General features: G+C 40.2%; 1 protein-coding gene and 1 non-coding gene across 7 annotated transcripts in view; one reads left to right on the forward strand and one right to left on the reverse strand.

Annotated features, from left to right (window-relative positions):
* Positions 1-25300, reverse strand: part of RERE (arginine-glutamic acid dipeptide repeats) — a 416989-nt gene that overhangs the window by 117060 nt on the left and 274629 nt on the right. For all 6 annotated transcript variants that reach the window (XM_040263345.1, XM_040263341.1, XM_040263346.1 and 3 more), the window contains 3 exons: positions 11068-11116; positions 4972-5096; positions 3788-3887 (listed from right to left, as the gene is read on the reverse strand). In XM_040263345.1, coding sequence (XP_040119279.1) covers positions 3788-3887; positions 4972-5096; positions 11068-11116 — 274 coding nt within the window. The remainder of the gene's footprint in view (positions 1-3787; positions 3888-4971; positions 5097-11067; positions 11117-25300) is intronic.
* Positions 19689-19761, forward strand: TRNAE-CUC. The gene has a single exon. It is a non-coding gene; the product is annotated as a tRNA-Glu (tRNA).

Here is a 25300-nt window from a genome sequence, read left to right on the forward strand (position 1 = left end):
AGCATAGAAACAAACCTTGTAATCATGAGATGATCAAAGAAATTTTCATTAAAAAAAGATGCATCAGATTTTAGCAAAATTACATACTTTCTGAAATACAGCATTATATATATATATAGTCATACCATGGGAGGAAATATTTACAATACATATATCAAAGCACTTTTATCTTCAATATGAAAATAATTCTTACAACTAAATTGTACTAAAGGCCAATAATACAATTTTTTAAATTGGGCAAGAGATATCCGCCCCCAAAGGTATACAAATGGGCTTGAACACATAAAAAGATGCTCAACATTACCTGCTGTCAGGAAATTTAAATTAAAAACCTCAAGGACATATCATTACATATCCATTAGAATGGCTAAAACTCTAAAGACATCAAGTCTTGTGGAGTATGCTAAAGAACTGAAATTCTAACACACTACTAACAGGAATGTAAAATGGTACAGCCACTGTGGAAACCTGTTTGATAACTTTTCTAAAAAGCTACCAGCACTACCAGGTATTTACTCAAGAGAAATGAAAATGTATGTCCTAAAAAAAGACTTGTGTAACAATTCCTAATGGCCAAAAGCTTGGGAAAAAAAACAAATATCCATCACCAGGTGAAAGGATAAAATACTATGGATATCCATAGACTGGAATACTACTCAGCAATAAAAAAGGCATGCACCACTGCTAATGCGGCAACATACATCTGCTATAAAATTACTGTGCTGAAAGAATCCAAACCCCAAGTATTACATATAGTATTATTCTAATGTATGCAACATTCTAGAAAATGCAACTGATCTATAATGAGAAAAGTTTATCAGTGGTTATCTGAGGCTAGAAGCAGCAAAGGATTTTAAAAGAGCATGAGGCAACTTTTGGAGATGCTGGAAATGATTTCTACCTTGAACACTGTAGTAGCCTCATTGGTACACACATTTTAAAAAACTTATCAAATTGTATACTTTAAATGAGAGCAATTTATTATAGAAAAATTACACTCCAATAAATTTTTTTAATCTACACTAAAACTCTCATTTGGGAATAATGAAGAAAAAAGTCAAACAAGTAACCCAGAGGGGCTTATGTTTTAAAATAGGTCCATATAATGGTAATATGGAGAAGGAAATGGCAACCCACTCCAGTATTCTTGCCTGGAAAACCCTCGGGACAGAGGAGCCTGGTGGACTACAGTCCACAGGGTCATGAAGAGTCGGACATGACTGAGCATGCACACGCATAATCGTAATAAAGAACAAACAGTTCAAAAATGTTCTATTAGTGACTGCAGTTTTAAACATTAAACTATTTATTCAGGGAGTTGGTGATGGACAGGGAGGCATGGAGTACTGCAGTCCATGGGGTCGCAAAGAGTCGGATACCACTGAGTGACTGGACTGAACTGAATTGAACTGAAATTCAAACAGTCCTATTGGGCTACTAAACATACTATAATGTAGCCGCACTGCAGATTCCATATACTTTAAATTTCTACACTGTCCTGGGAAACAGGAAATAGACACAGGTTTATTCTAAGTTGATAAAAGCTTTACATTATTTTGACTCTATGCTGTACTCTAAGAAATAATAAATACTTCTCACATGACAATGAATTTATCTTTTTATTACTTAACATAACTCAAAACCCTCTTATTCCAAGAAAGTGAAATAAACATTAACTTCTCTCAAGATTTTTCCAATCACTTCACTTCTCATTAAAGAAGGTGCCTGCAACTAAAACGCTCCATGAACCAGTACAACAAAAGTATAAAAATTAAAACAGCCACTAAATGTTTCCATTCATCATAAAATGAGTGCACAACTCAGTCTTTTGATGGCTAAATGCACTTGTATTGCATAATCCGACACCTGAGCCACCCTGGGCTCGCCTAGGCAGGAAGAATTTCAAATGATGAGAAGGTAGCTTCACAGAAACAAAAACCATAAACCAAAACCCTCTGGCAATGCTTAAGAAAATTTCAGAAGGAACTTGCTACAAAGGACCACAGGCAAAAATAGCTCAAATTATTTCTGTACAAAACTATGTTCCACAGAATCTTTAGATGGGTTGGAATAAGACAGAGAATAAATCAGATAATTCAGGAAAAGTGTCAAAAACAGACATTTAATTAAATATGGCAACATTTTTGTTACTCAAAATTCAACTGATCAGCAGAGTCATGAAAGGAGAATTTTTTTTTCATAAAGCTTTTAAACCAAAACCCAATAGAAAACTAGCTCATTTCAAAGAGTGACTTTGAATATACACACATATTTTAGGGTATTTTGAATTCACAGACATTCACAGCTACATCTGTCATAGCCACTGTTGGCAGAGTAATCATCTCTGAGTCTCAGTTTTCTCATCTGTAAAATAATCTCAAAGGCCCCTATGGCTCTATCACTGTATGTTCAGAATAAGGATTCCTTATAACCACAAAAGTTCTAAGTAGCAAATAGGTGAGAAAGTAAATGGGAATATGAAAATTATTCACTTATTTAGAACATGGCATATGCCCAGTAAGGTGATTCAACCTCCAACATATAAGAGACTATTATAATGTTATGTAACACTCAAGAAACACAACTAGACCAGGAATAACAACCAGCTATGTCATTCAGATATCTACACGTTTTCCCAACAACAAGTTGTACAGCAGAAAGATCCCTAAATCAGGGTCTGTTGCTAACTTTTTGGATTATTGACAACAATCATACAAGTCACCTGGTATTCCTGTGCTTCGGATTCTAATCTATTTAGAGATGACTGAAAGAAGTCCCTTCCAATTACAGTAACCTCTCAAGAAAAAGACAAACAAAAAGGGTGCTTAAATGACACTTAATCATCACCAAGAGTTACTCAACTTCATGTTCAATATCCTATGTAAATATATAGAACCATGCAGACTCTTTGTGAACAGATCAGAAATCCATAAAAATTCACTATTACTTCAGATCTGATCATTCCACATTAATGAACACACAGGAGAAGAACTGTTTCAAGGAACTATATGACACACTCATTTTCCTGTAAAGCCCCATAGGATATACTCTGAGGTCAAAAAAGGAGTGTCCAAAGAAGTAAATTGGTTTCAGGAATCCTACTGCTAGCAGCAGCTCAAGCTGGGTTATTCCGAGCTGCTGTGGAGTCATAGGATTAAAGCAGATGATTTGCTCACACAGGATATGTGATGCGACCAACTCAGTACCATTATGCTCGTGGGTTACATTTTACTTTAGTTTTTTTTAATGGTTATTATTATTTTTAACTTTTTTATAAACATCTGAAATATTTACATTGTTCCAAAGCCAAATCTATAAAAACCAAATTTGTTCAAAGAATATATTAAGGCTTGGAAAGCAGGGCCTCTGGATTCACATCTTAAGAGTATGACCGTGGATTGTGACTCCACTGCTCTCAACTTACCTGCCTGTGTCCACACAGTGGTAATAATGGAGCCTCCCTAAGAGGGGCGCTGTGAGGATTCAGTAATCACTGGGCTTGTGAGTGCTCAGTGAACTCTGACCACTATCACCAGGCTCTTGGCAGAGGCTCGCCACAGTTCTGGAGCACAGACGCAGGTCACAAGGTGAATTTGGAAGTGCTATATCACTGGCGAGGTCATGGAGCCCACCACCGGGACCATGACTCCCATCTTTCAAGACCAGCAACACCCCACAGCACTGGCTTCTGAGACTTCCCTTCATGGACCATCATCACAGACTCCCTATGGCCGACACAGGAGAAAGAAGAATTTGCTTCCCACCTAGAGAACTTCAAAGGTCTCACCGTATTTAGTGCGTTGAGGGTGGTGTCATCCCGTGAGGCCGCCACACAGCCATCTTCTGTGGAGCCTCCATCACACATCCCAGCAAAGGCCGCCATGCTCCTGCAGAGACGAGAAGAGAACACAGCAGGGCAGACATTTCAGCCCTCGGTTCTCAGAGCACAGCTCCAGCCCAGAACAAATTCCACCACTATATGCATGATTAAGCCAGAGTTCTCAGCCCTGCTTCTACTCTCATCTTAAAAAAAAAGTTTTAAGTTTCTCTGCAGTGCACTCTTTACTCACCGAGAAAAAGAAATGTTATTTTCATTCGATTCCATTTGGTTTTCTTCCCATGCTTTATCAGTACTTAGACTTTAGTTTTGAGGGTGTGAATAATCTAAAACTATCTGCCAGAATGGTCACCTGGATTATAAACTTTTGAAAGGTCAGTCTCCAGAAAATATGTAAAACTGAATCCTTTGAAAGTTTACTTAATCCGTCTCATGCTGTACATTAACCATCTCTAAGCAAACGTGGAAGAGGTGAAAAAAACTCTTAGTAGTCACCCCTGCCCTGAAGCCCCCATCTCTGCTGTAGCCTCCAAGTTACATTGCTGACTGCACAGCAGCCAGAGTTACAACTGCATCACCACCTTGCTTCAACATTTCTGTTGTCTGTTGTTGATACTGCAGTGAGTGAGTCCCAGAAACCCCTGCAGACAAAGGAAGGCCCTGCCTGCACTGTGACATGTCTGAGACAGACATGAACTTCTCATTTTGTAATTTAGGCATTTTCAGGTTAGTAAGTATTCATATAGGTAAGCCCTTAAAATGTAAAGTTTAGGTCAGATACCAATGAATAGCCATGGAGCAAAGAAATAGGGAATGGGATTTTAAGATGTGCTGAATGAGCCAATTACTCAAGTGTATTAAGAAGCGTTGATACTGGAATGTGTGACATACGATGTTTTCTTTCTGAAAAGCTCTAAAATCTGAGTTGGGGCAAACACCAAGGAGGAAAAAAGTGATCTCACCATCAAAAGTTGTGTTTCTCCAATAAGAAGGAGCAGGGCTCTGATTACAAAGAGCATAACAAAACGTAAAGCCAGAGAATGCCCAATATATAAACACAACTTCAGGGGAAAGGGGAAAGCTCACTGACCACTCATCAATTCAGACAGTAGGAGGGTGTGGACTCCTATTACCTTGCTGCCCTCAAGTACATGAGGAGGTCACAGTCATTAACGCCAGGCATCCAGACCAGTTCCTCATGCTGGGTCACAGTGTCTCCATCGGGAGAAGGGAATGGTTGCAAGTCGGGCAGTTTGGCCTGTAAGACAGGGATGAAGAAGTCACAATCAAGGCATGTTCAAAGAGCTGCCTGTGCAGGCAGGCCTTGGGGACAGATACAGTAGCTAATTGAGCCTTTTTCTTTCAGCAGTACTGAAATAACTGAAAACTCATGAGTCACTGAAGCTGGCCCATCACACACTTTGGGATCGTTTAACCACAGGAGATTTCATAATGGACTTGATCTCTACTTAAGGAACTGTTAACAGTATCAATGTAAACTGGTGCCAGCATGGTCCACAGAGTGAAAAACAAGTGGGCACATGTGAATAAAGAAGTAACAAAACAAAAAATGTTTTGGGAATAAGAGGTCCTTGATAAAGAAGGGAGAACTACACACATCCAATAAAACACATTTACCTATATATATATATAAATAATGGAGTCTAACCTAAAGATGTGTACTAAAACAATGAGTGAACTACTCTGCAAACCAATGCTACTTTTAGGAGTCAAGATCAATGAGTCACATATTAGAAGACATATTAATACAAAAAAATCCATAAAGGTAACAACAATAAAATCAGGAGCACTAAATGATGGTGACAGAAATTGAATGAGCAGTGGTTCCAGGAGGAGAGGGCTGCTGGATGAGGGGCAGGCAGGGGTTTCTGAGATGACCCATGTTCTGTGCCTTGAAATGAGCTGTCACAGAGGACTGAAGAGTATATCTAAGCTACAAACAGGTCACTATACACAAAGGACACCTCAATTAAAAAAATATTTTTTTGGAAAGGTTTGTAAAACAGTGCTCAACAACGAAGATTCCAAGTCAATTCGGTTAGAAAGTAAAATATTGGATTGGCCAAAAAGTTTGTTCGGGTGTTTGGCATGCTGTTACGGAAAAACTGAAACAAAGATTTTGGCCAACCCAGTATCTCCAGCATTGTCTCACCCTCCACTACTGGAGCAGAGCAAGTATAAACAGGCCTCATGACTGCTCAGAGGCCTATGAAAAGTCACCCATCTGCAAAACACACTCATTCTTATTTTCCTAAATCAATAACATGGTCACATTAATTTAATATTTTAAATTAGAGCTGCAGTTTAAAAGCTCCACTGTCCACAGAAACAGGCAAGAACTGTAAATGACTGAAGCAGGCAAACTGTACAGCCAACAAAAATAAAATGAGGGCCTCGTGTTTCACTTTAAATGTTCTGCTGTCCACAGTAAACAGAATGCGACATCCTAGTTCAGACTTGCCGCATTCCAAGTGCTCAAATCCATCCATGACAACGGCTCCCACTCTGAGCATGCAGGTGTTAGGTGTGAAGGGATTGGGGTGAGATGGAGAGTGTCCCGTTTGGAGAACGCTGCCATGCAGGAGTGGGAACCAGTGCTCATACATACTCCAGGTTTCCCCAAAGTCCAGAAATCTTGACTTTAATGTGAAAGTTCATGGCTTTAAATGTTTGTTATTCAAGTTTTAAAAACAATTGTGTGGCAAAACTCAACATGAGTCAACCATGCAGCTGGCAGGCTACTGTCTACACACTCTGCTTCACAGTCTACCTCCCAAGCCTCTCACTGTGTATCAGGTGCTGACTGCACCCCCTCAAAATGGTGTGCTTCCTTAATTCAGTACTGAATTGGGAGCCACAGTGAGTTCTTAAAATTAAAGCACAACAGCAACTCGTATCAAAAGGTCTCAGGCATTTTGTACCAAGCTGTTTCCCTAGCACCACATACAGTAACTGCAGCAGTAACTCTCAAATAGTTGTTTGTTAAATTAATTAAAAAAAAATACTATTGCTATGGAGAAGAACCAACCCCTCCTAGAGAAAAAGGGACTAGAAATATAATTTGCTTAGAGAAAAGAACATATATGCAGGTGGCTCTGAAACATAGGAAAAGATGGCCAACTGTGCTGACAAGAGAAATGCAAATTAACGACACTGAGATACCATTGCTGACCTATCAGACTGACACAGTGCCAAAGTGTGATGACACATGAGGCCGCGTGTTGGCACTCACATTAAGTTGTCAGCACAAACACAAAATGGTCCAATCTCTATGCCGGGGAACGCTGTCATAGTCTTAGAATTACATGTGCCCTCTAAGCCAGCCATTCCTCCTTCTGGGGATAATATAATACCTCAAAGACAACTGGGCAAAATAAAAATCTCCATGCATAACCTGTTCATCACAGCATTACTTGTAACAGAAATGACTAGAAACAGCACAAACTCCAGCTGATGGGGGCTGGAAGAATAAGCTGTTTCTCCCATGCCAAGGGGTCCCAAGAGGTGGCAGAAGAGAATGAGGAGGGGCTTTGCATACTGCGGCAGAGGGAATGCCAGGATAGAGTGCCAGAAGGTAAAAGAAAGGTGGCGGAAGTGTTTATGTTATGCTACTGTTTATCTAAGAACAGGGGGTGGGGGGAATACAAATAAGAATGATAAATCAAAACTTTTGAACACTAACAATTATCTATCAGGGAGGGAAGGAACAGGGAAAGAGGAGACAGGGAAAGAAGGTGAACTTTCTGAACATAATTCATCTGCATGTTTGACTTTGGAGCCATCTATTTTACATAATTACAAAAACAAAGTTTAAAGAATAACAATCCCCTAAAAACTCTAAAGCAAAATCAAATAAATCCACCTAACTATGTTTTGAGTTTGCTCCTCTCCAAGAATCAATGGAAACAGTGACAGACTTTATTTTCTTGGGCTACAAAATCACTGCAGATGGTGACTGCAGCCATGAAATAAAAAGACGTTTGCTCCTTGGAAGAAAAGCTATGACAAGCCTAGACAGCATATTAAAAACCAGAGACATTATTTTACCAACAGTAGGAGTCAAAGCTATGGTTTTTTCAGTAGTCATGCATATATGGATCTGAGAGTTGGACCATAAAGAAGGCTGAGCACTGAAAAATTGATGCTTTTGAACTGTGGTGTTGGAGAAGACTCTTGAGAGTACTTGGACTGCAAGGAGATCCAACCAGTCAATCTTAAAGAAAATCAGTCCTGAATATTTACTGAAAGAACCAATGCTGAAGCTCTAATACTTCAGCCATCTGACATGAACAGCTGAGTCATTGGAAAAGATCCTGATGCTGGGAAAGATCCTGGCAGGAGGAGAAGGGGACAACAGAGGATGAGATGGTTGGATGGCATCACTGACTTGATGGACATGAGTTTGAGCAAGCTCAGGGAGTTGGTGATGGACAAAGAGGCCTGGCGGGCTGCAGTCCATGGGGCTGCAGAGTCGAACATGACTGAGTGACTGAAGTGAACTGAGGAATCATTTCAGGTAACATTAAAACATACTAATTTGCCTAAAGAGCTTTAGTGGGATACATTCTACGGCCAAAATAAAAACTGAAAGCTAAGCTGTTTCCAATAATCATATTGTTTATAGCAGTGTGAGTACCATTATTCTAAGCTGCTATGTAAGTATTCCAGGACTAAGGCAAATAAATAATTATTTTGATGTCATTTAAAAATTGGTTTTCTGACATGGAGAAAAGATACAGATATGAGTGATAGAACATTTCATCTATAGGAGTAAATATAAGGCCTAGATAAAATTTTGAATTAGTATTAGAAAGAGACCATGATATATTTTATCTCTAAAACATAAGTTAAGGAAAAAAGAAAAGGGGTGAGGGGGAAGCATATTTCCTAATCTGTTCTGAAAAGGCCTGAAAACAGTATCTATCCCAGTAATAATGAACAGGGCAGCAGCAAACCAAAAAATGTCACTTTCCACTAACCACCCCAGGGAACAAAGCCAAGTCTCCTGCATTACTGGCGGATTCTTTACCATCTCAGCCAGCAGGGAAGCCCTACACTAAAACAATGAGGGGTCATTACAAAAGTTTAGTTCTAGATCTAGGGCAGAGAACATATATAAGGAAACAAAAAAATCACATCATACTTTAGGTAATATACTCTAAACCAAAGATCATGGGGGTCCAGTGAAAAGGACACAGAAGACAGCAGGAAAAGGAACCTACCAGCTCCCAAATGGATAATTTAATCTCATCAGTAAGAATAACAACATCTGGCTAGCATGGGAGTAATTTTAAACCCATTGGTGACTACTGGAAGTTGTTAGAGAACCAACTGGTAAAAAGAGGGAAAGATTCAAGCATTTACCTGCCTTTTCTATGTGTTGCAGGGCATCAAAAATTGACAAGAGAAAAGTTGATCAGCTAATAAAGGAAGGGATGACAGGATTAGCATATCATCATCTTAAAGTGTGAACCTAAGTAACAAGACCAATTAGACAGTGAATCTACGTACAGAAAGTCCCCTAGATATGAATCTTCCAGCTGCAGACTTTCAAAGACATGCATCTGGTTCCAGCAAGGAACAAGAGCCATCAATGGCAGGTGTGAGTGACATTGCAGCTTGCCCTCCTTCTCCTATTGCTGACGATCCTTCAGCTCTACTGTCTCCCATCTTCCCCCTCTCCCTCCTCCAGTCAGTGACTCTTCCTGCCTCTTCACTTGACACTACATCATGTCTCTAGGATGTGATGGCTACCATGGGTCAAGATCAACATCCATTTCAACTCAAGGGGCAAGTCAGTCATGCTAATACAGCAATTTTCCCAAGTCTAGATATAGGCACATGACCCACCCATGGCAATAACATGTGGGGACTAATGGAAACATTTCAGGAAAATCTTCCTTCTACTAAGGGGAAAGGAGAGCAGTGTGTATCCCTTCTCTCCTCTCAACATTTGCTGCATTTTCATTCACTGTAAGAACCACTATTAAATGCATTCAGAAAGAAGAAATGCTGCCAATTAAATTATAATCACACCACAGGACGTACAATGAAGCTTGACATCAGAGATAATGTGAACAGAAGAAGTATATCTTAGAATCAAGTTCAGCTCCTGGCCTAAGGAAGAAGGCAGCCCATGGGTATAGCTGAACACCAAATCATGAGAACTGGAGAGGAGCAGAGTGAAGCCTGGTCCTCTCTGACCAGACGCGATGATACCTGAGACCATGAACAGCCATGTTCAGCCAGAGTGTTCTGGCCCTATCTGTCAAAGCATCCTACCTAATATAGAGATCAAAAGACAAGATGACAAACAGAACAGCAGAGTCTTAGTAAAACATGGAGAGCACAGGTCGTGACTCAACAAGCTTCCAGCTGACAAACATCTTAATCACTTCGAATTTTCTAAAGGAAATGGGGTTTTTAAAAAGCTAAATGAAAGCATGAAGTGAAGTCAAAGTCACTCAGTCGTGTCAGACTCTGCGACCCCATGGACTATATAGTCCATGGAATTCTCCAGGCCAGGATACTGGAGTGGGTAACCTTTCCCTTCTCCAGGGGATCTTCACAACCCAGGGAGCAAACCCAGGTCTCCTGCATTACAGGCAGATTCTTTATCCTCTGAGCCACCAGGGAAGCCCACAGTGACCAAATGTTCACTGACAGATTAACAACCATATATACAATGAATAATTCAGCCATAAAAAGAAATCAAATTCTGACATATGCTACAATGTGGGAGCTCCCTGAAGACCTTATGCTAAGAAAACAAGCCAGACACAGGAGGGCTAATGCTGGCTGATTCCACTGATGTGGTATCTATAGCTGTCAGATTTGTGGACACACGAAGAAGGGAGGTGGCCAGGGAATGAGGGGAGGGGAGAATGAGGAGTTACTGTTTAATGGGAACCGAGCTTCAGATTGCAAAGCTGAATAGGCTCTGGGGATTGGCTGCACAACGATGTGAAGGTACTTATGGGCACTGAACCATTCGCTTTAAAGTGGTCAGAATGGTTAATTTTAGACTGTATATACTTTACCATAATTTTTTTAAAGTATGTGGTAGTCTTTAAAAAATAAATCTCTGCATTTATATAAAATTCCAAATAGCATAAAAACAGTTCTAAGTTGCTGCTCAAAAGAATAAAGGACCAATCGAATAATAAGAAATAAAAACCTATTAAGGAAGTTACTAAAATTCACTTTACCTGATGGCTAGGACCAACACGAATTTCTCCCTGGGTACTGTTCAGCCTCCTGTCATGAAAAGAGCACATCAGGTTAGCAGAGCATAGTTCTGACATAAACAAGCACAGTTTTCAAGAGGCATAACACTGGAAGAATTAGCTTTCCCACTATTTGTAATATTGCCTGCACATATACACTCCCGCCCCAACCCCACATGCAGCCTTTTTCTTCTAAAAGCCCTTTTACTGCAGCTTCCTGCCTTGAGTTTCTATACCATCCTTCTTTCACCCCACAGAGAGATGGACATTCCTATAGTACAAATTGCAATCCATGTGTCTTCTTCTCAAAATATTTTAGGGTGCCCTACTATAAACTTAATTGAAATATAAACAAGATAGTTTATGATTCTTAGTGTACACACTGGGTCATTCATTCATTCTCTCATTCAACAAATATTTTTTAAGTACCTACTGCAACACAGGAACTGTCCTGGGTATTGGGGATAAAGCAATGAAAATAACAATATTCCTGGCTTACGGGAATTTTCATTCTAATTTGGATTAAAAAGGAAAAGAACAAATAATAGGTCAGGTGTTGATACGGGTCATGGAACTAAAGGGGTGGTGAAGAATGAGCTTTTACAGTTCCTTATACAGGGCAGTCAGAATAGGCCTTCTTAAGAAAGTGAAGTGGAGCAGAGATGTTCAGAGATGCGTGGGGATGAGTCCAGCAGGTCCAGAGGTGATGGACCATCTCTTTCCCATGACATTCTCACTGCACCTGCAGCACTCACACTCCCTGGTGCCAAATCCAAACCGCCCAGGCTCCTTCAGAAAACCAGCATTTCACCGAAACCTTTCTTTATCTCCTCCCATGTCACCTTACACATCCTAAAAGCGTGGGGTATCTTCCCCTTTTCACTCCTGGAAATATTCACTGAAGGTCTTTTCATGCCAGGCCCTGCACAGGGCATGCAGGGCGTATACACTGTGGATGAAGAAATGCAGGCCCCGCCTCCCAGAGTTCTATTACCCTTGACTTCTTCCCATCACGGCCATCTGTTGACTCTCTCAGGAAAACCCTCTCCCTGCCCAGTGACACATCCTAATTGAGTCCTACAGTCACCTGTGAGTTTTCACTAGTGGACAGAGAAGGCTTTTCTCCAGCGAGAGCTGCTGGATGACTATCTGCTGACTTGGACTAAGCTGAAGAGCAGAGCAGCCAAGACCAAAAAGCAAGCCCAGTTTCCGGCTTTTCTCCCATGAACCTGATACCTCCACCACCCCCGCACGCGTGCACACACACACACACACACACACACCATTGGCCTTGAATCTATAAAATGAATTTCGGAAAAACATTTCTTTCAGGTCCAGCACTTCCTTCAATCTGACAATTTTTCTCATGAAGTCTTATTTTGGCAAAGAGGGCAGCAGGTATGACCAAGCCAGAGAGAAGATCAACAAAAACAAAGTGGTCTGATCCTTAAGATCATTACAATCCGTCTACCTAGGGAGGCAGCAGGTGTGCCCCAGACACCAGAACAGGTCCAATCACTATGTTCATAAACCCAATTCATTTCAGAATGGTAGAAATGCTCAGGGGAGTGATCAAAATTAGGCAGGCTTCAAGAAGGGGGGAAGTTCCAGAGAGAGCCCTAAAGGAGACGAGGAGCCCCAAATCAGGGCAGAAGCGGATTCCCAAGTGGGACCAAAACCCCACTGAGGAAGGAAACTGAAAAAGAGGGACAGAGGCAGAGGTGAGAGAAAGGCTCACACGAGGGGCTGCCTTTAACTCACTAGCCACCCGAGATGCAGAGCTGACATCCCAGGGGTTTTACATAGGATCATGAACAGCTGTTTTAGGAAGCATGTAGAGGAGCTACACAGGCCATGAGACTATTTTAATCTGAGTACTTCTTTTATTAAAAAAAAAAAAAAAAAGCAGTCAGTGTTACCTACCATTTCTGTTTTCTAACTAGCTAAAAGCAAAAACTCGTTGCCAAAAGCTCTCTCCTCTATTTCTAAATAGTTTCCAAAGGCTTGCCTGCCTAGAAGCAGGTCTGGCCCAAATGTATCATCTCCGAAAATTTCAGCCACAGCCCACCTAGCAACATGTGCCCCACAGCTCAACTCTCAGGTTCTTCTAGAAGGTCTATGTTGGGCCAGGGTTCTCAAGTGGTTGGTTATGGAAGCCATCTTCCCATCACTGCCACACAGTGCCAAGTCCTGGATAATTTCAGGACAAATATTCCTGGTTCATTTTTATTTCAAAGGTGGGGTTTTTGCTTTTTTCTTTTAGTTAATAAACCAGCATTATTGTATTTAGCTCAAAACTGTGCCACAGGGACTTCCCTGGCGGTCCAGCAGTTAAGACTTCGCCTTCCAACACAGGGGTTGTGGCCTGGATCCCTGGTCAGGAGGTCTAAGATCCCACATGCCTCACAGCCAAAAAACCAAAGCATAAAACAGAAGCAACATTGTAACAAGTTCAATAAAGACTTTAAAAATGGTCTACATCAAAAATCTTGGGAAAAAAAAACAAAACAAAACTGCGTCACAATAACTGAAATTGAAAGTCGCTCAGTAGAGTCTGACTCTTTTCAACCCGATGGACGACGATAGCCTGTCAGGCTCCTCAGTCCATGGAATTCTTCAGGCCAGAATACTGGAATGGGTAGCTGTTTCTTTCTCCAGGGAATCTTCTCAACCCAGGGATTGAATCTAGGTCTCCCATACTGCAGGCAGATTCTTTACAGTCTCAGCCACCAGGGAAGCTCATGAATACTGCAGTGGGTAGCTATCCCTTCTCCAGCAGATCTTTGCAGCCCAGGAATTGAACCAGGGCCCCCTGCATTGCAGGCGGATTCTTTACCAGCTGAGCTACAGAGGAAATCCCCAATACTAAAATCCCACAAATACTTCATAAATAACTCCTTATGTCCCACTTATTTGTATAAAAATAGGAGACTAATAACTGTTAATACTGCTAATAATGACAGCAGTGAGAAAAAAATGTTGGGGTCTCTTAGGAGCCAAAATGAGAAATCTGTTTCTCTCTTTTATATCAACAAAGGGTACTTATTAATGAGTAGACTGAAAAGCACAAGATACAGCAAAGAATCCTTTAAAATTAAAAATCAATTTTTATAAAAATGTATTTATAACATGCAATTTTTAAACCTTAGGAATTCCCAGCAAGAGATACAACAAAGTTGTATTTGAGCGAGATTAGGATCCAAGGTAAACAGACAAGACAATGGCATGAGCCTACCATCTCCAGGCACTCACAGATAGAGAATAAACTGCATAAATATTTTTAAGTCCAAGAGAAAAAGAGGTAGATAGTGATATACGCTATTAAAGAAAACTGGATGCATCTAACACAAAAACTGTCAGAATATGAACTAAAATAAAGAGAAAAAGTAGGCTTCCTCCTGGGAAACTGCCAATATTCAGCTAGATCTGGAATCCCCCGAACATCTCAGCCTTCCTTTTCCCAACAGCAGCCATGCTCTATGTTCAAAGGTCCTTGGCTGCCACCTCCATGCCCGACTGCTCCTTCTGAGGTTCCCACTTCATGCCAGCAGGCGACATTCTGCCATAACTAATGGACATCTACCTCCACCCATTCTGGGACTGTCTAGTACAGAAACTGAGACTGCATCCCTTTTCTGTATTCTCCCAGTATCAAATACAGTACTTGTCTAGCATTACTACTCATTCAAGGCAAATGGGAAATTCCTTGATTACATGAGTATTTCTACACTGCTAGAATGCACAACTTGATAAAAACCACCAGAATTATTTAAATGAAATATCAACAGCCTGTAGAAAACATTCAGTCATCTTATGCTGACTACTATATTTTTCCTTTTACTTAATACAGCAAATCTCAAATTTTCTGGTTTTAGGTAACCTTTACATTCTAAAGTTATTGAAGTCTTAAGGAGGCTATATTTTTGAGAAATTTCAAAATATTTACTTATTTTAATGTAATAACAGGCTCATGACACAATATAACACATTCTTATGAAAAACAATTTTATTTAAACAAAAAGAAAACAAAGAAAATAGAGGCACTGTTTTACATTCTCACAAATCTCCTTAAGATCTGACTTAATAGGAGACAGCTAGATTCTTGTATCTGCTTCCACATTCTGTCTGCTGCAATGAGTTCTTCTGATTAAAGTATATGAAAAAAAATAAAACTAACTTCACACAGATTACATAACCAAGAAAGGAAAGACCATTTGACTAGTCTTTTTGATAATTATGGATATTCTTTTTGATACTACACCAAAACTCAACATGAGATTGTTTTCTAAAGGTCTTTTGCACAGCGTTACTCTAAAACCTTATCAATGATTTTTTGGACTTTTGTACGTTAAAATCTTATTGGTCTTTGAAAGGATTTTCCACTCATGATTTTATCATGCATTTGTTAGATGGAAAATAGTCATTCAAGAAGCTCCAATACTTTTGCCACCTGATGAGAAGAGCTGACTCACTGGAAAAGAGCCTAATACTTGGAAAGACTGAGGGCAAGAGAAGGGGATAACAGAGGATGAGATGGTTGGATAGCATCATGGACTCAATGGACATGAGTCTGTGCAATCTCTGGGAGACAGTGAAGGACAGGGAGGCCTGGTGTGCTGCAGTCCATGAGGTCGCAAAGAGTCAAACACGACTTAATGACTGAACAACAAAAATGTTTGCAGATCTTCCAAATATTAATAGTTTTTTTAAAAAAAAATCACATTCATTAGTATTACCATACATCTTGTAAGAAAAGTCTATTAATGTATAGAAGCTGTTAAGGTCAGAGTGGTGGGTAAAACTTTTTCCAAATTCTATTTATCACTTGAAAGCTCCAATCTTGCATTGGGAAAACAGCTGTTTTCCTTAAAATGGCAGGCTCACCAAGATCATTATCAAGAAAATGTCCACCAAGTACCCAAGTGAGTATCCACAGTCTATCAGTTATTCTTTCAAATAAAAATGGTGCTCCATGAAAGAAGTGGCTAGTTAAGTTTTGGACTAAAACAAACCGAGTCCTCTGGTATGCACCTTCTGGTCTTTCATGTTGCTTCCCATTTCATCATAAGGACTCAAGGGCAGGATCTGATAAAAGTAATAATGGGGCCTACAAACCAGCTTTGAGAAGCACTGTTATTCATATCATACATTACGAAATTCAGAAAATTCTGGGGGCTAACTAAATACGAGGATTGAGTTGTTTCCTGTTTTGTATTACCTGTTACCCTGTTTGCTTACACTTCTTCAGCCCATCAATGTGAAATATTCTACTTTTGTTGAAGGAAAGAGATGTTCACACATATAACTTGATTAAGAACTCTGACACTGTTACACAGAGAAATTTACAGGAAGAGAATGGATACTGCATCCATATTAATGGAAAACAAAGTAAAGTCTGCAGCCACTTTCTGAGGTCATGAGGAATGGGATTAACTTGAGTGTAGAACAACAGATGCTTTTGAACTAGGGTGCTGGACAAGGCTCTTGATAATCTCCTGGACTGCAAGGAGATCAACCCTGAATATTCATTGGAAAGACTTATGATGAAGCTGAAGCTCCAATACTTTGGCCACCAGATGGGAAGAGCCAACTCACTGGAAAACACCCTAACACTGGAAAGATTGAAGGCTTAAGGAGAGGGGGCCAGCAGAGAATGAGATGGTTAGACAGCATCACAACTCAATGGACATGAACCTGAGAAAACTCCAGGAGATAGTGCTTGAAAGCGGAGTTTGGCAGGCTGCAGTCCATGGGGTTACGAAGAGTCAGATATGACTTAGCAACTGACCAACGGATCAAGAAGAACAACAACACTGTCCAGTGAATGTTCACTGGAATAAATTCTTAAAAATATGCTGGTGGCTAAAATTCAAAAGGGCCCTAATCGAGAAAATGACAGGTTAATCCTTCAACAAGCAACAATAGCTAATATATAAGTAGTAAACTCACATGTAGGTGATGGATACTACATATGCAATAAGAAACCAAAGATGGAAGTCATATCCCAGGATAATGCAAGGGATTCTTTATCCTTGCCTCAGGGTTTCCCCTCATGTTACCTTAAATTTAGGTATCTTATACTTGTATACCCCTTCACAGATCACTGCTTTGTCGTGGCAAAAGGGCTTGCATAACTCAATGAAGATATGGGCCATGCTGTGTAGGGCCACCCAACATGAACAGGTCACAGTGGAGAATTCTGACAAAACATGATCCACTGGAGGAGGGAATAGCAAACCATTCCAGTATACTTACTGTGAGACCCTCATGAACTGTATAAAAGCACAAAAAGATATGACACCGAAAGATGAGTCCCCCAGGTCTGAAGGTGTCCAATATGCTACTGGGGAAGAGCAAAGGAGAACTACTAATAGCTCCAGAAAGAATGAAGCGGCTAAGCCAAAGTGGAAACAATGCCCAGTTGTGGATGTGTCTGATGATGAAAGAGAGATCCAACGCTGCAAAGAACAGTACTGGATAGGAACCTGGATTGTTAGGTGTATGAATTAAGGTAAACTAGAAGTGGTGAAGCAGGAGATGGTAAGAATAAACACTGACATCTTAGGAGTCAGTGAACTAAAATGGATGGGAATGGGCGAATTTAATTCAGATGACCATTATATCTACTACTGTGGGTAAGAATCCCATAGAAGAGTAGTATGATTATGAGGAGTAGCCCTCATAATCAACAAAAGAGTCTGAAATGCAGTATCTGGGTACAGCCTCAAAAATGAGAGAATGATCTCAGTTTGTTTTTCAAGGCAATCCATTAAATGAACAAACACTCATTGGAGGAACTGATGCTGAAGCTGAAACTCCAGTATTTTGGTCATCTGATGCGAACAGTTAAGTCACTGGAAAATCCCTGATGCTGGGAAAGATTGAGGGCAGAAGGAGAAGAGAGAGTCAGAGGATGAGATGACTGGATAGCATCACCAATGCAATGAACATGAACTTGGGCAAACTTCGGGAAATGGTGAGGGACAAAGAGACTTCGTGTGCTACAGTCCATGGGGTCTCAAAGAGTCAGACACGACCGGGCGACTGAACAACATACTTGTATGACAAATACAAGTGAAATAATAATACTAGTTACTACTTACTAAGTGCTCTCTATGCCAGGCACAGGCTTTCCTGGTAGCTCAGTGGTAAAGAATCCACCTATCAATGCACAAGAATGTGGGTTTGATCCCTGGGATGGGACAATTCCCCTGGAGAAGGAAATGGCAACCCACTCCGATATTCTTGGCTGGGAAATCCCATGGACAGGGGAGCCTAGAGGGCTGTAGTCCATCAGGTCACAAACAGTCAGACACAACTTAGAGACTAAACAAACACAACAACAATGCCAGGTATACATTATTTCATTATTCCTTGACAACTCTAAGAGGCAGTATCCTGACTTAATAAACAATAGTAATGGTAGTAATTGTAACATCAATAAAGAAACTAACATACACACTGAACACTTTCAATGTACCAGGAATTTTGAGCTCAGCAAATTTCAGACATTGTCTTATCTAACCTTAAGGATGATGACCCTATACAGGGTGCTATTACTACCTGTCCAGATAAGGAAACTGAACCTAAGAGAGTTTATAAATTGCCCATGATTACACAGGTAACAGGTTGGAAAGACCAGGATTCAAATTCAAGTTTAGCTGATTACAATGTCAGAGCTCCACATTCCATATGGCAGAGTGATTAAGTTACTGAACCAATATTACACAGCTAATTAAAAACAGAATTACTATGAGAAGACATAGCCCTTTCCATACTTCAGTTCTATGTTCATTTCCAGTATCAAAGTAAGACAAAATATCAAAAAAACTTTTCTTAAATCTACAAATCATGTTAAAAGAGAAAAATCCATCAAAGTTCAAGGTCAACTTACATAACATTGTCAAAACTGCAAAATTATAGAGATGGTTGCCAGGTGTCGGGAATGGTGGAAGGAGAAAGGAAGGAGTGGAATCTCTGTGATGACAGAACAGATCCTGATTAGGACTGTGGTGACAAAGCTACACCTGCGATAAGATGTAACAGAAACTATACACATACTGTACCAACATCCCAGGTCTGGGTTCTGATACTGCACTAGAGTTCTATACATACCTACTGGGGATGTGAGTGAAAGACACATGGGAACACTCTTCCTGCTGCTGCTGCTGCTGCTGCTAAGTCGCTTTAGTCGTGTCCAACTGTGTGCACCCCATAGACAGCAGCCCACGAGGCTCCCCCGTCCCTGGGATTCTCCAGGCAAGAACACTGGAGTGGGTTGCCATTTCCTTCTCCAATGCATGAAAGTGAAAAGTGAAAGTGAAGACACTCAGTTGTATCTGACTTTAAGCGACCCCATGGACTGCAGCCTACCAGGCTCCTCCGTCCATGGGATTTTCCAGGCAAGAGTATTGAAGTGGGTTGCCATTGCCTTCTCCGACATTCTTCCTATAAAACTAAAAAATTAAAAATTGTTTTAAAGCAAAAGAAGAGGTTAACTGAATGGTGCATCACAGATAGACTATGGATAAGAAAGAAAGCCAGACATGAAAAAGTTGAACAAATGACAAATAGAGCCCCTCAGAAGAGAATGTAGAGGGACTTTCCTGGTGGTCCAGTGGCTAAGACTCTGCATTCTCAATGCAGGCGGCCCAGGTTCGATCCCTGCTTAGGGAACTATATTATACATGCCACAACTAAGATCCAATGCCAGCCAAATAAATAAATATTTTAAAAATAAATTTTAAAAAATATACTGCAAACAGCTGAAAAAACTACTGAAGAAATAATGCCATAGTCAATAACCAATGAGATTCATATTCCTTTTTTTCTTTGTATTTATTAGAGATATCTGGTGTGGGGTCATCCTTTTTGAGACATACTTAGCTGTGAAGCACATTACAAAAAAAAAAAAAAATTTACCATCCTCATCAGAAAGGAAGTATTTCTCTGTGCCACTAATGTAAATAATATACATATTTCAAAACAGTTGGAAAAAAAAAACAGTTGAGTTTAATCCCCATTATTCTACACATCTTTGCTCTGGAATATGAAAAAATAGTCCCAGAAGCCAAATTACAACAATAATGGTAAATCATTGTGTTTAATCCTTGAGTTTAAAAAAATAGAAAGAAATTCATTGTATATGAAATCTGACACAAAAGAAACTGATGTAACAAAGCAGTGTCCATGGCAACTACAACTTAATATTTCAGTCCTCTTCAGCTGCAGTGGATTAAATAAAATGACAAGATGTTCCCTTTGAAAAGTAACCTGTTACCATGGAAACATTTTAGTCTAAGAAGTAAACAGGGAATGGACAGAAAGGAGCAGGGAGCCTTCGACTGAATATCAAACAGGGAGAAGCATCTATGCAGAAGAGATGAGGCGGGGGTGCCTGGCCAGATGCAGGAAGCTCCTTGAGAAGAGCACGCTGGCTGTAAAAAAAAAAAAAAAAAGAGCAGCCAGGACAACACCACGCCTTCCCCTCAAGAGAGGGATGGCGTGAGGAAGGCCAAGGTCTGTGAATGTTTGCTTAAGACCCCCAAATATCTCTATGTGATCATGGTGACTGCTTTAGACAAGAATCTGTATCTATCGGGAAAGAAGAGGGACAAGGACCTGCAGTCCTGGGGAGAAGACACAAGCTGGTAGAACAGAGGCCTTTGACAGGCAGCCTGCATGGCTACTTTCCATCACAATCCATACCCAGAATATAACATACGGCCTCCCCCTGGCACATTCCCCAAAGGCTGGGACCAGTAACTCTCAAGTCAGACCCTGCTCTGTGGCTGGTGCTGTGAATGAATGAAATCACAGTGCCATCTTCCTTTATCCGTCCTTCAGATCAGAACGCTCGGACAGTAGATCATTCTCATCTTTTCTGGAGGGTGTCAAGCCGAACAGGAAGACTGACATGAAATCAACAGAACTAGAATCTCTAGCTACTAGCTCATTCAGAAAGTGATGACAGAGATAGACTATGGGTCCAGAATGAAATACATCAAATTTTAGGAAATCAAAAGACAATTTACCAGAATCACTTCTTCTCAGAAAGGTGGTAGGCAGGACTGAAAAAGGACTGATAAGAAGGAAGACTACAACAGCATAGTGGGTGTCTCTGATTTCTTCAGCATGAACACATATTTCTAAAGCAGTCTTTCCAATAAGTCTGAAATTTCTGTGAAGTCTGACATAGTTTCTTTTGAAAAAATGTAAATTTTATATTCTTGTTGATGTTTTTGTTATTGTTCAGTTGCTACATCATGTCTGACTCTTTGCCGCCCTGAGGACTGCAGCACAACAAGTTTCCCCATCCTTCACCATCTCCCAGAGTTTGCTCAAACTCATGACCATTGTGTTGATGATGCCATCCAACCATCTCATCCTCTGCCAATCCCTTCTCCTTCTGCCCTCGATCTTTCCCAGCATCAGGATCTTTTCCAATGAGTCGGCTCTTCACATCAGATGGCCAAAGTATTGGAGCTTCAGCTTCAGTATCAATCCTTCCAATGAATATTCAGGGTGGATTTCCTTTAGGATTGACTGGTTGGATCTCCTTGCAGTCCAAGAGACTCTCAAGAGTCTTTTCCAGCACCACGATTTGAAAACATCAGTTCTTCAGTGCTCAGTCTTCTTTATGTCCAACTCTCACATCTGTACACAACTACTGAAAAAACCATAGCATTGACTAGACAGACCTTTTTTGGCAACGTGATGTCTGCTTTTTAATACTCTGTCTAGGTTTGTCACTTTTTTCACTCTCCTCTTTCACCTTCATTTATATTCTACTCCATAACATATTACCATTCAGTGTAAGATCCAAAAATGTGAGTAAAATCATTGTGCTCTGCATGTCCCCAGGATGCCCCGTGATTTGAGCACCCTCACCGCCGGGAGCGAAGACTTGTTAGACACACCTGAGTCCAGATGCCTGGGTGCAGGGGGGAGCACAGACTTTAGACTCAAATGAAGCTGGACTGAAATTTCACTATCAAGGTTCTGTCAGCTCTAAGTATAATCTTGAGGACACAATTCAATCTCTCTGAGCCCATCTATGAAATCAAATTCATAAAGGCTACTTTGCAAGGCTGCTATGAAAATGAAAGATGATCCATGAAAAGAAGTTGATACATGTCTGTCACACAGGAGTCAGGACTATTATTAGCTGCAAGCACTGGCAAGAGTGAGAAAGGGAGGCAGTTCCTTTATTAGGAGTGCCCAAAGCATCACTGACCTCTCCCTCAGTCTCTGTCACAGTCAGGATTTTATATTTCACTTGTGTAATTATTTCTCTCGATGACTATCCTGACTGAAAGGACCATGTGGGTAAGAACTGAGTCTGATTTTAGCTCAACTACTACTTCCTAGAGCCTTTGGCACTCACTAAATTTCGTTTTATTAGAAATTTTATTAAATAAAACTTTATTAAATATTTAATTTATGTAAAATTAAAATTTTATTTTAATATGACTCCAAAATTTTAACTCAACTATCATTTAGCCATGAAAGTGCAAGTGCTAGTTGCTCAGTTGTGTCTGACTCTTTGAGACCCCATGGACTAGACAGTCCACCAGGCTCCTCTGTCCATGGGATTCTTCAGGCAAGAATACCCGAATGGGTAGCCATTTCCTTCTGCAGTGGATATTCCTGACCCAGGGACTGAACCTGGGTCTCCTGCATTATAGGCAGATTCTTTACTGTCTGAGCCACTAGGAGAGCCGCTCATTTAGCCACTAAATAGCAACTCAGTGCTTCATTGAATGTTAAAATTCATTTGAGAGTATACTCCCCTCCCAAGCAAATTAATCTAAGACAGGCTTGATAAACTTTCCAGAAGGAACAAAAATCAGGATTCATTAAATCAGTCAACATTTGGAAGAGTTAACATTTCAAATCCATACACAAATGCAAAGGTCAAGACAGGAATTCATTAAAATCCAGAATCATAGTATTTGAAATTTTCTCTGATGGAAGCTTCCTAAGAGGCCCCCTGATCCCAGCCTTCTAGCTGAACAGAAGAAACCAAGGTGGAGGAGATAAAGGTACTCTTTTGAGGGGTCCCAGTGAGTCAACTACAAAGGACCTCAAGCCACTCTTTTTTTAATAGATTCCCCATAAATATAATTTAAAATCTAGAGCCAAGAATTTAGGCACTGGCTAAAGGAATAAGAAGAATTTCCATGCTGATAACAAGATGCAATAAATATGGCCTCCACACAATAATATGAATATCAGGAAAAAAACTGGTAAATAAATTTTTTTAAATAACACGTGAGACAGTGCCACATTCAAAATGGATAACCAATAAGGATCCACTGTATAGCATATGAAACTTTACTCAAATGTTGGGTAGTAGGCTGGATGGGAGGGGAGTTTGGGGGAAAATGGATAACATATATATGTAGAGCTGAGTCCTTTCCCTGCACATCTAAAACTATCTCAGCATTGTTCATCAGTTATAGCCCAAGACAAAGTAAAAAGTTTAAAGTCTGGGGGGAAAAAAAGGATCAGAATACTAAGAAATGGAAAAAACATAATCCCAGAATAGTATCAGTTTTTTTTTAACGGAATAAACTTAGAGGAAAAAAAAAATAGTGAGTGAGAAAGGATCTAGTTTCAAATCACTACCAAGACCTTGTTTCACTGTCTAAAGTTCTTATTTGTCTGTTCCACCCCTCGTCCCCCATCAGGCAGCATATCTGTCCACAGCATGTGACTCCACCCACCTCAGGCTCCTCGTGGGCTTTACTGTCATCACCTGCTGTGATGATGTGAAGAAAAGAGTTGTAAGGACCACACTCAACACACACCCAACACATACATACACACACACACACACAACACACACACGGCAGTTCAGAAAACAACTTTATTTTAAAATCCCACCATAATTTATAATGAGTAGTATTCAAAGAGTAAGCCTATTTCCTGACCAAAAATGTTGCTGGCTTTCCATACACTGGTATCAAACTATAATACATAGGAACGGAGTGTCCCCAGAAAAAGAGAGACTTTGGACCAAAGAAAGTGTGTCTATGACACACATTGAATGTCTCTCTGTTGCTCCTGGGAGGTCTCTTGAAAATGCTATTTTTTAGAAACGGACCATGCCCTTGCTCTTGGACACTGCAGCAGTGTGAATTTGGGGAGGGAGAGGCGACAGTGGCGGCAGCTGTAGTGGCGACACAAGTATTAGCGTACACACACTCCTCCCTCTGCATGAGAGAAAGTGGTCAGAAGAGAACAATGCGCCAAATGCTTCATGACATGGAAGTAGAGCCTTTTTTAAAACTTTAAGAAGTATAAAGAAAAACATTAACACCTAAAGAGCCTGGCCAAACATACTAGTCATTAATTTAATTACCATAATTGCTAACACAATGCCTAAGATGGTCTTAATTGAACATGCTGACCAACAACTACAGATGTTTTTAAGCTAACCACACCTACCTAAGATTGGAGACTTGAACTTTGAATTAATAACAAAAATACACTGAGCAATTATGTGTCAAGCACTTTCATATGGCTTGCTTCCAATCTTTATAACAACTGTGAGGAATATTTACCCCCATCACCCATTAGAAAACAGAAGTTCAGTTTGACAAATGTCACTTACTAAGTAGAATTTGAACCATATCATTCAGCTCCAGATGGAGTTTTCTCTCTTACCACAGATGCCACTCATTTAATTCAGCATATTCATGCCAGAGGCCCATCTCAGGCACTCTACAGTCCAGTAAGGAAGACAATCAATCAGAGTCATAAGCAAACGTATAGTTCAGAGAACTCTGATAGAAAGTCTAATTATCCCAACTGAATTAAAATGAACTTTTTTAGTTTAAATCCAAAGTTTTACAGAGCTTAAAGAGATTAAATTCATTTTCTTTCAGATTTGCTTTAAAGATATATTCAAGAACCTGACTCCTTGCCTGTCACAAACTGCTGAAGGCAGATGACCATCAGTTTGGGAGGAGATTCACAAACACACGCATAATTTCAAATCTCCCTTTTGCCCATACTGCTCTTTTTACTCTGTCAGACATGATGTTTTATAGCTTTAGAATAAATGTTTTTCTGTTTGAAGGACAACTTAGTTCAGTAATGACCAAAATATAAAATGAAAAATTAATTCAGAAGGAAAAAGCATCAGGACCAACAAACGACTGAAGATTCATAGACACGGTGGATACCAGGTTGCAGGTGTCAGGTTCTT

The sequence above is a fragment of the Oryx dammah genome, unplaced genomic scaffold (assembly GCF_014754425.2).
Source record: "Oryx dammah isolate SB20612 unplaced genomic scaffold, SCBI_Odam_1.1 HiC_scaffold_21, whole genome shotgun sequence".
Classification (NCBI taxonomy): domain Eukaryota; kingdom Metazoa; phylum Chordata; class Mammalia; order Artiodactyla; family Bovidae; genus Oryx; species Oryx dammah.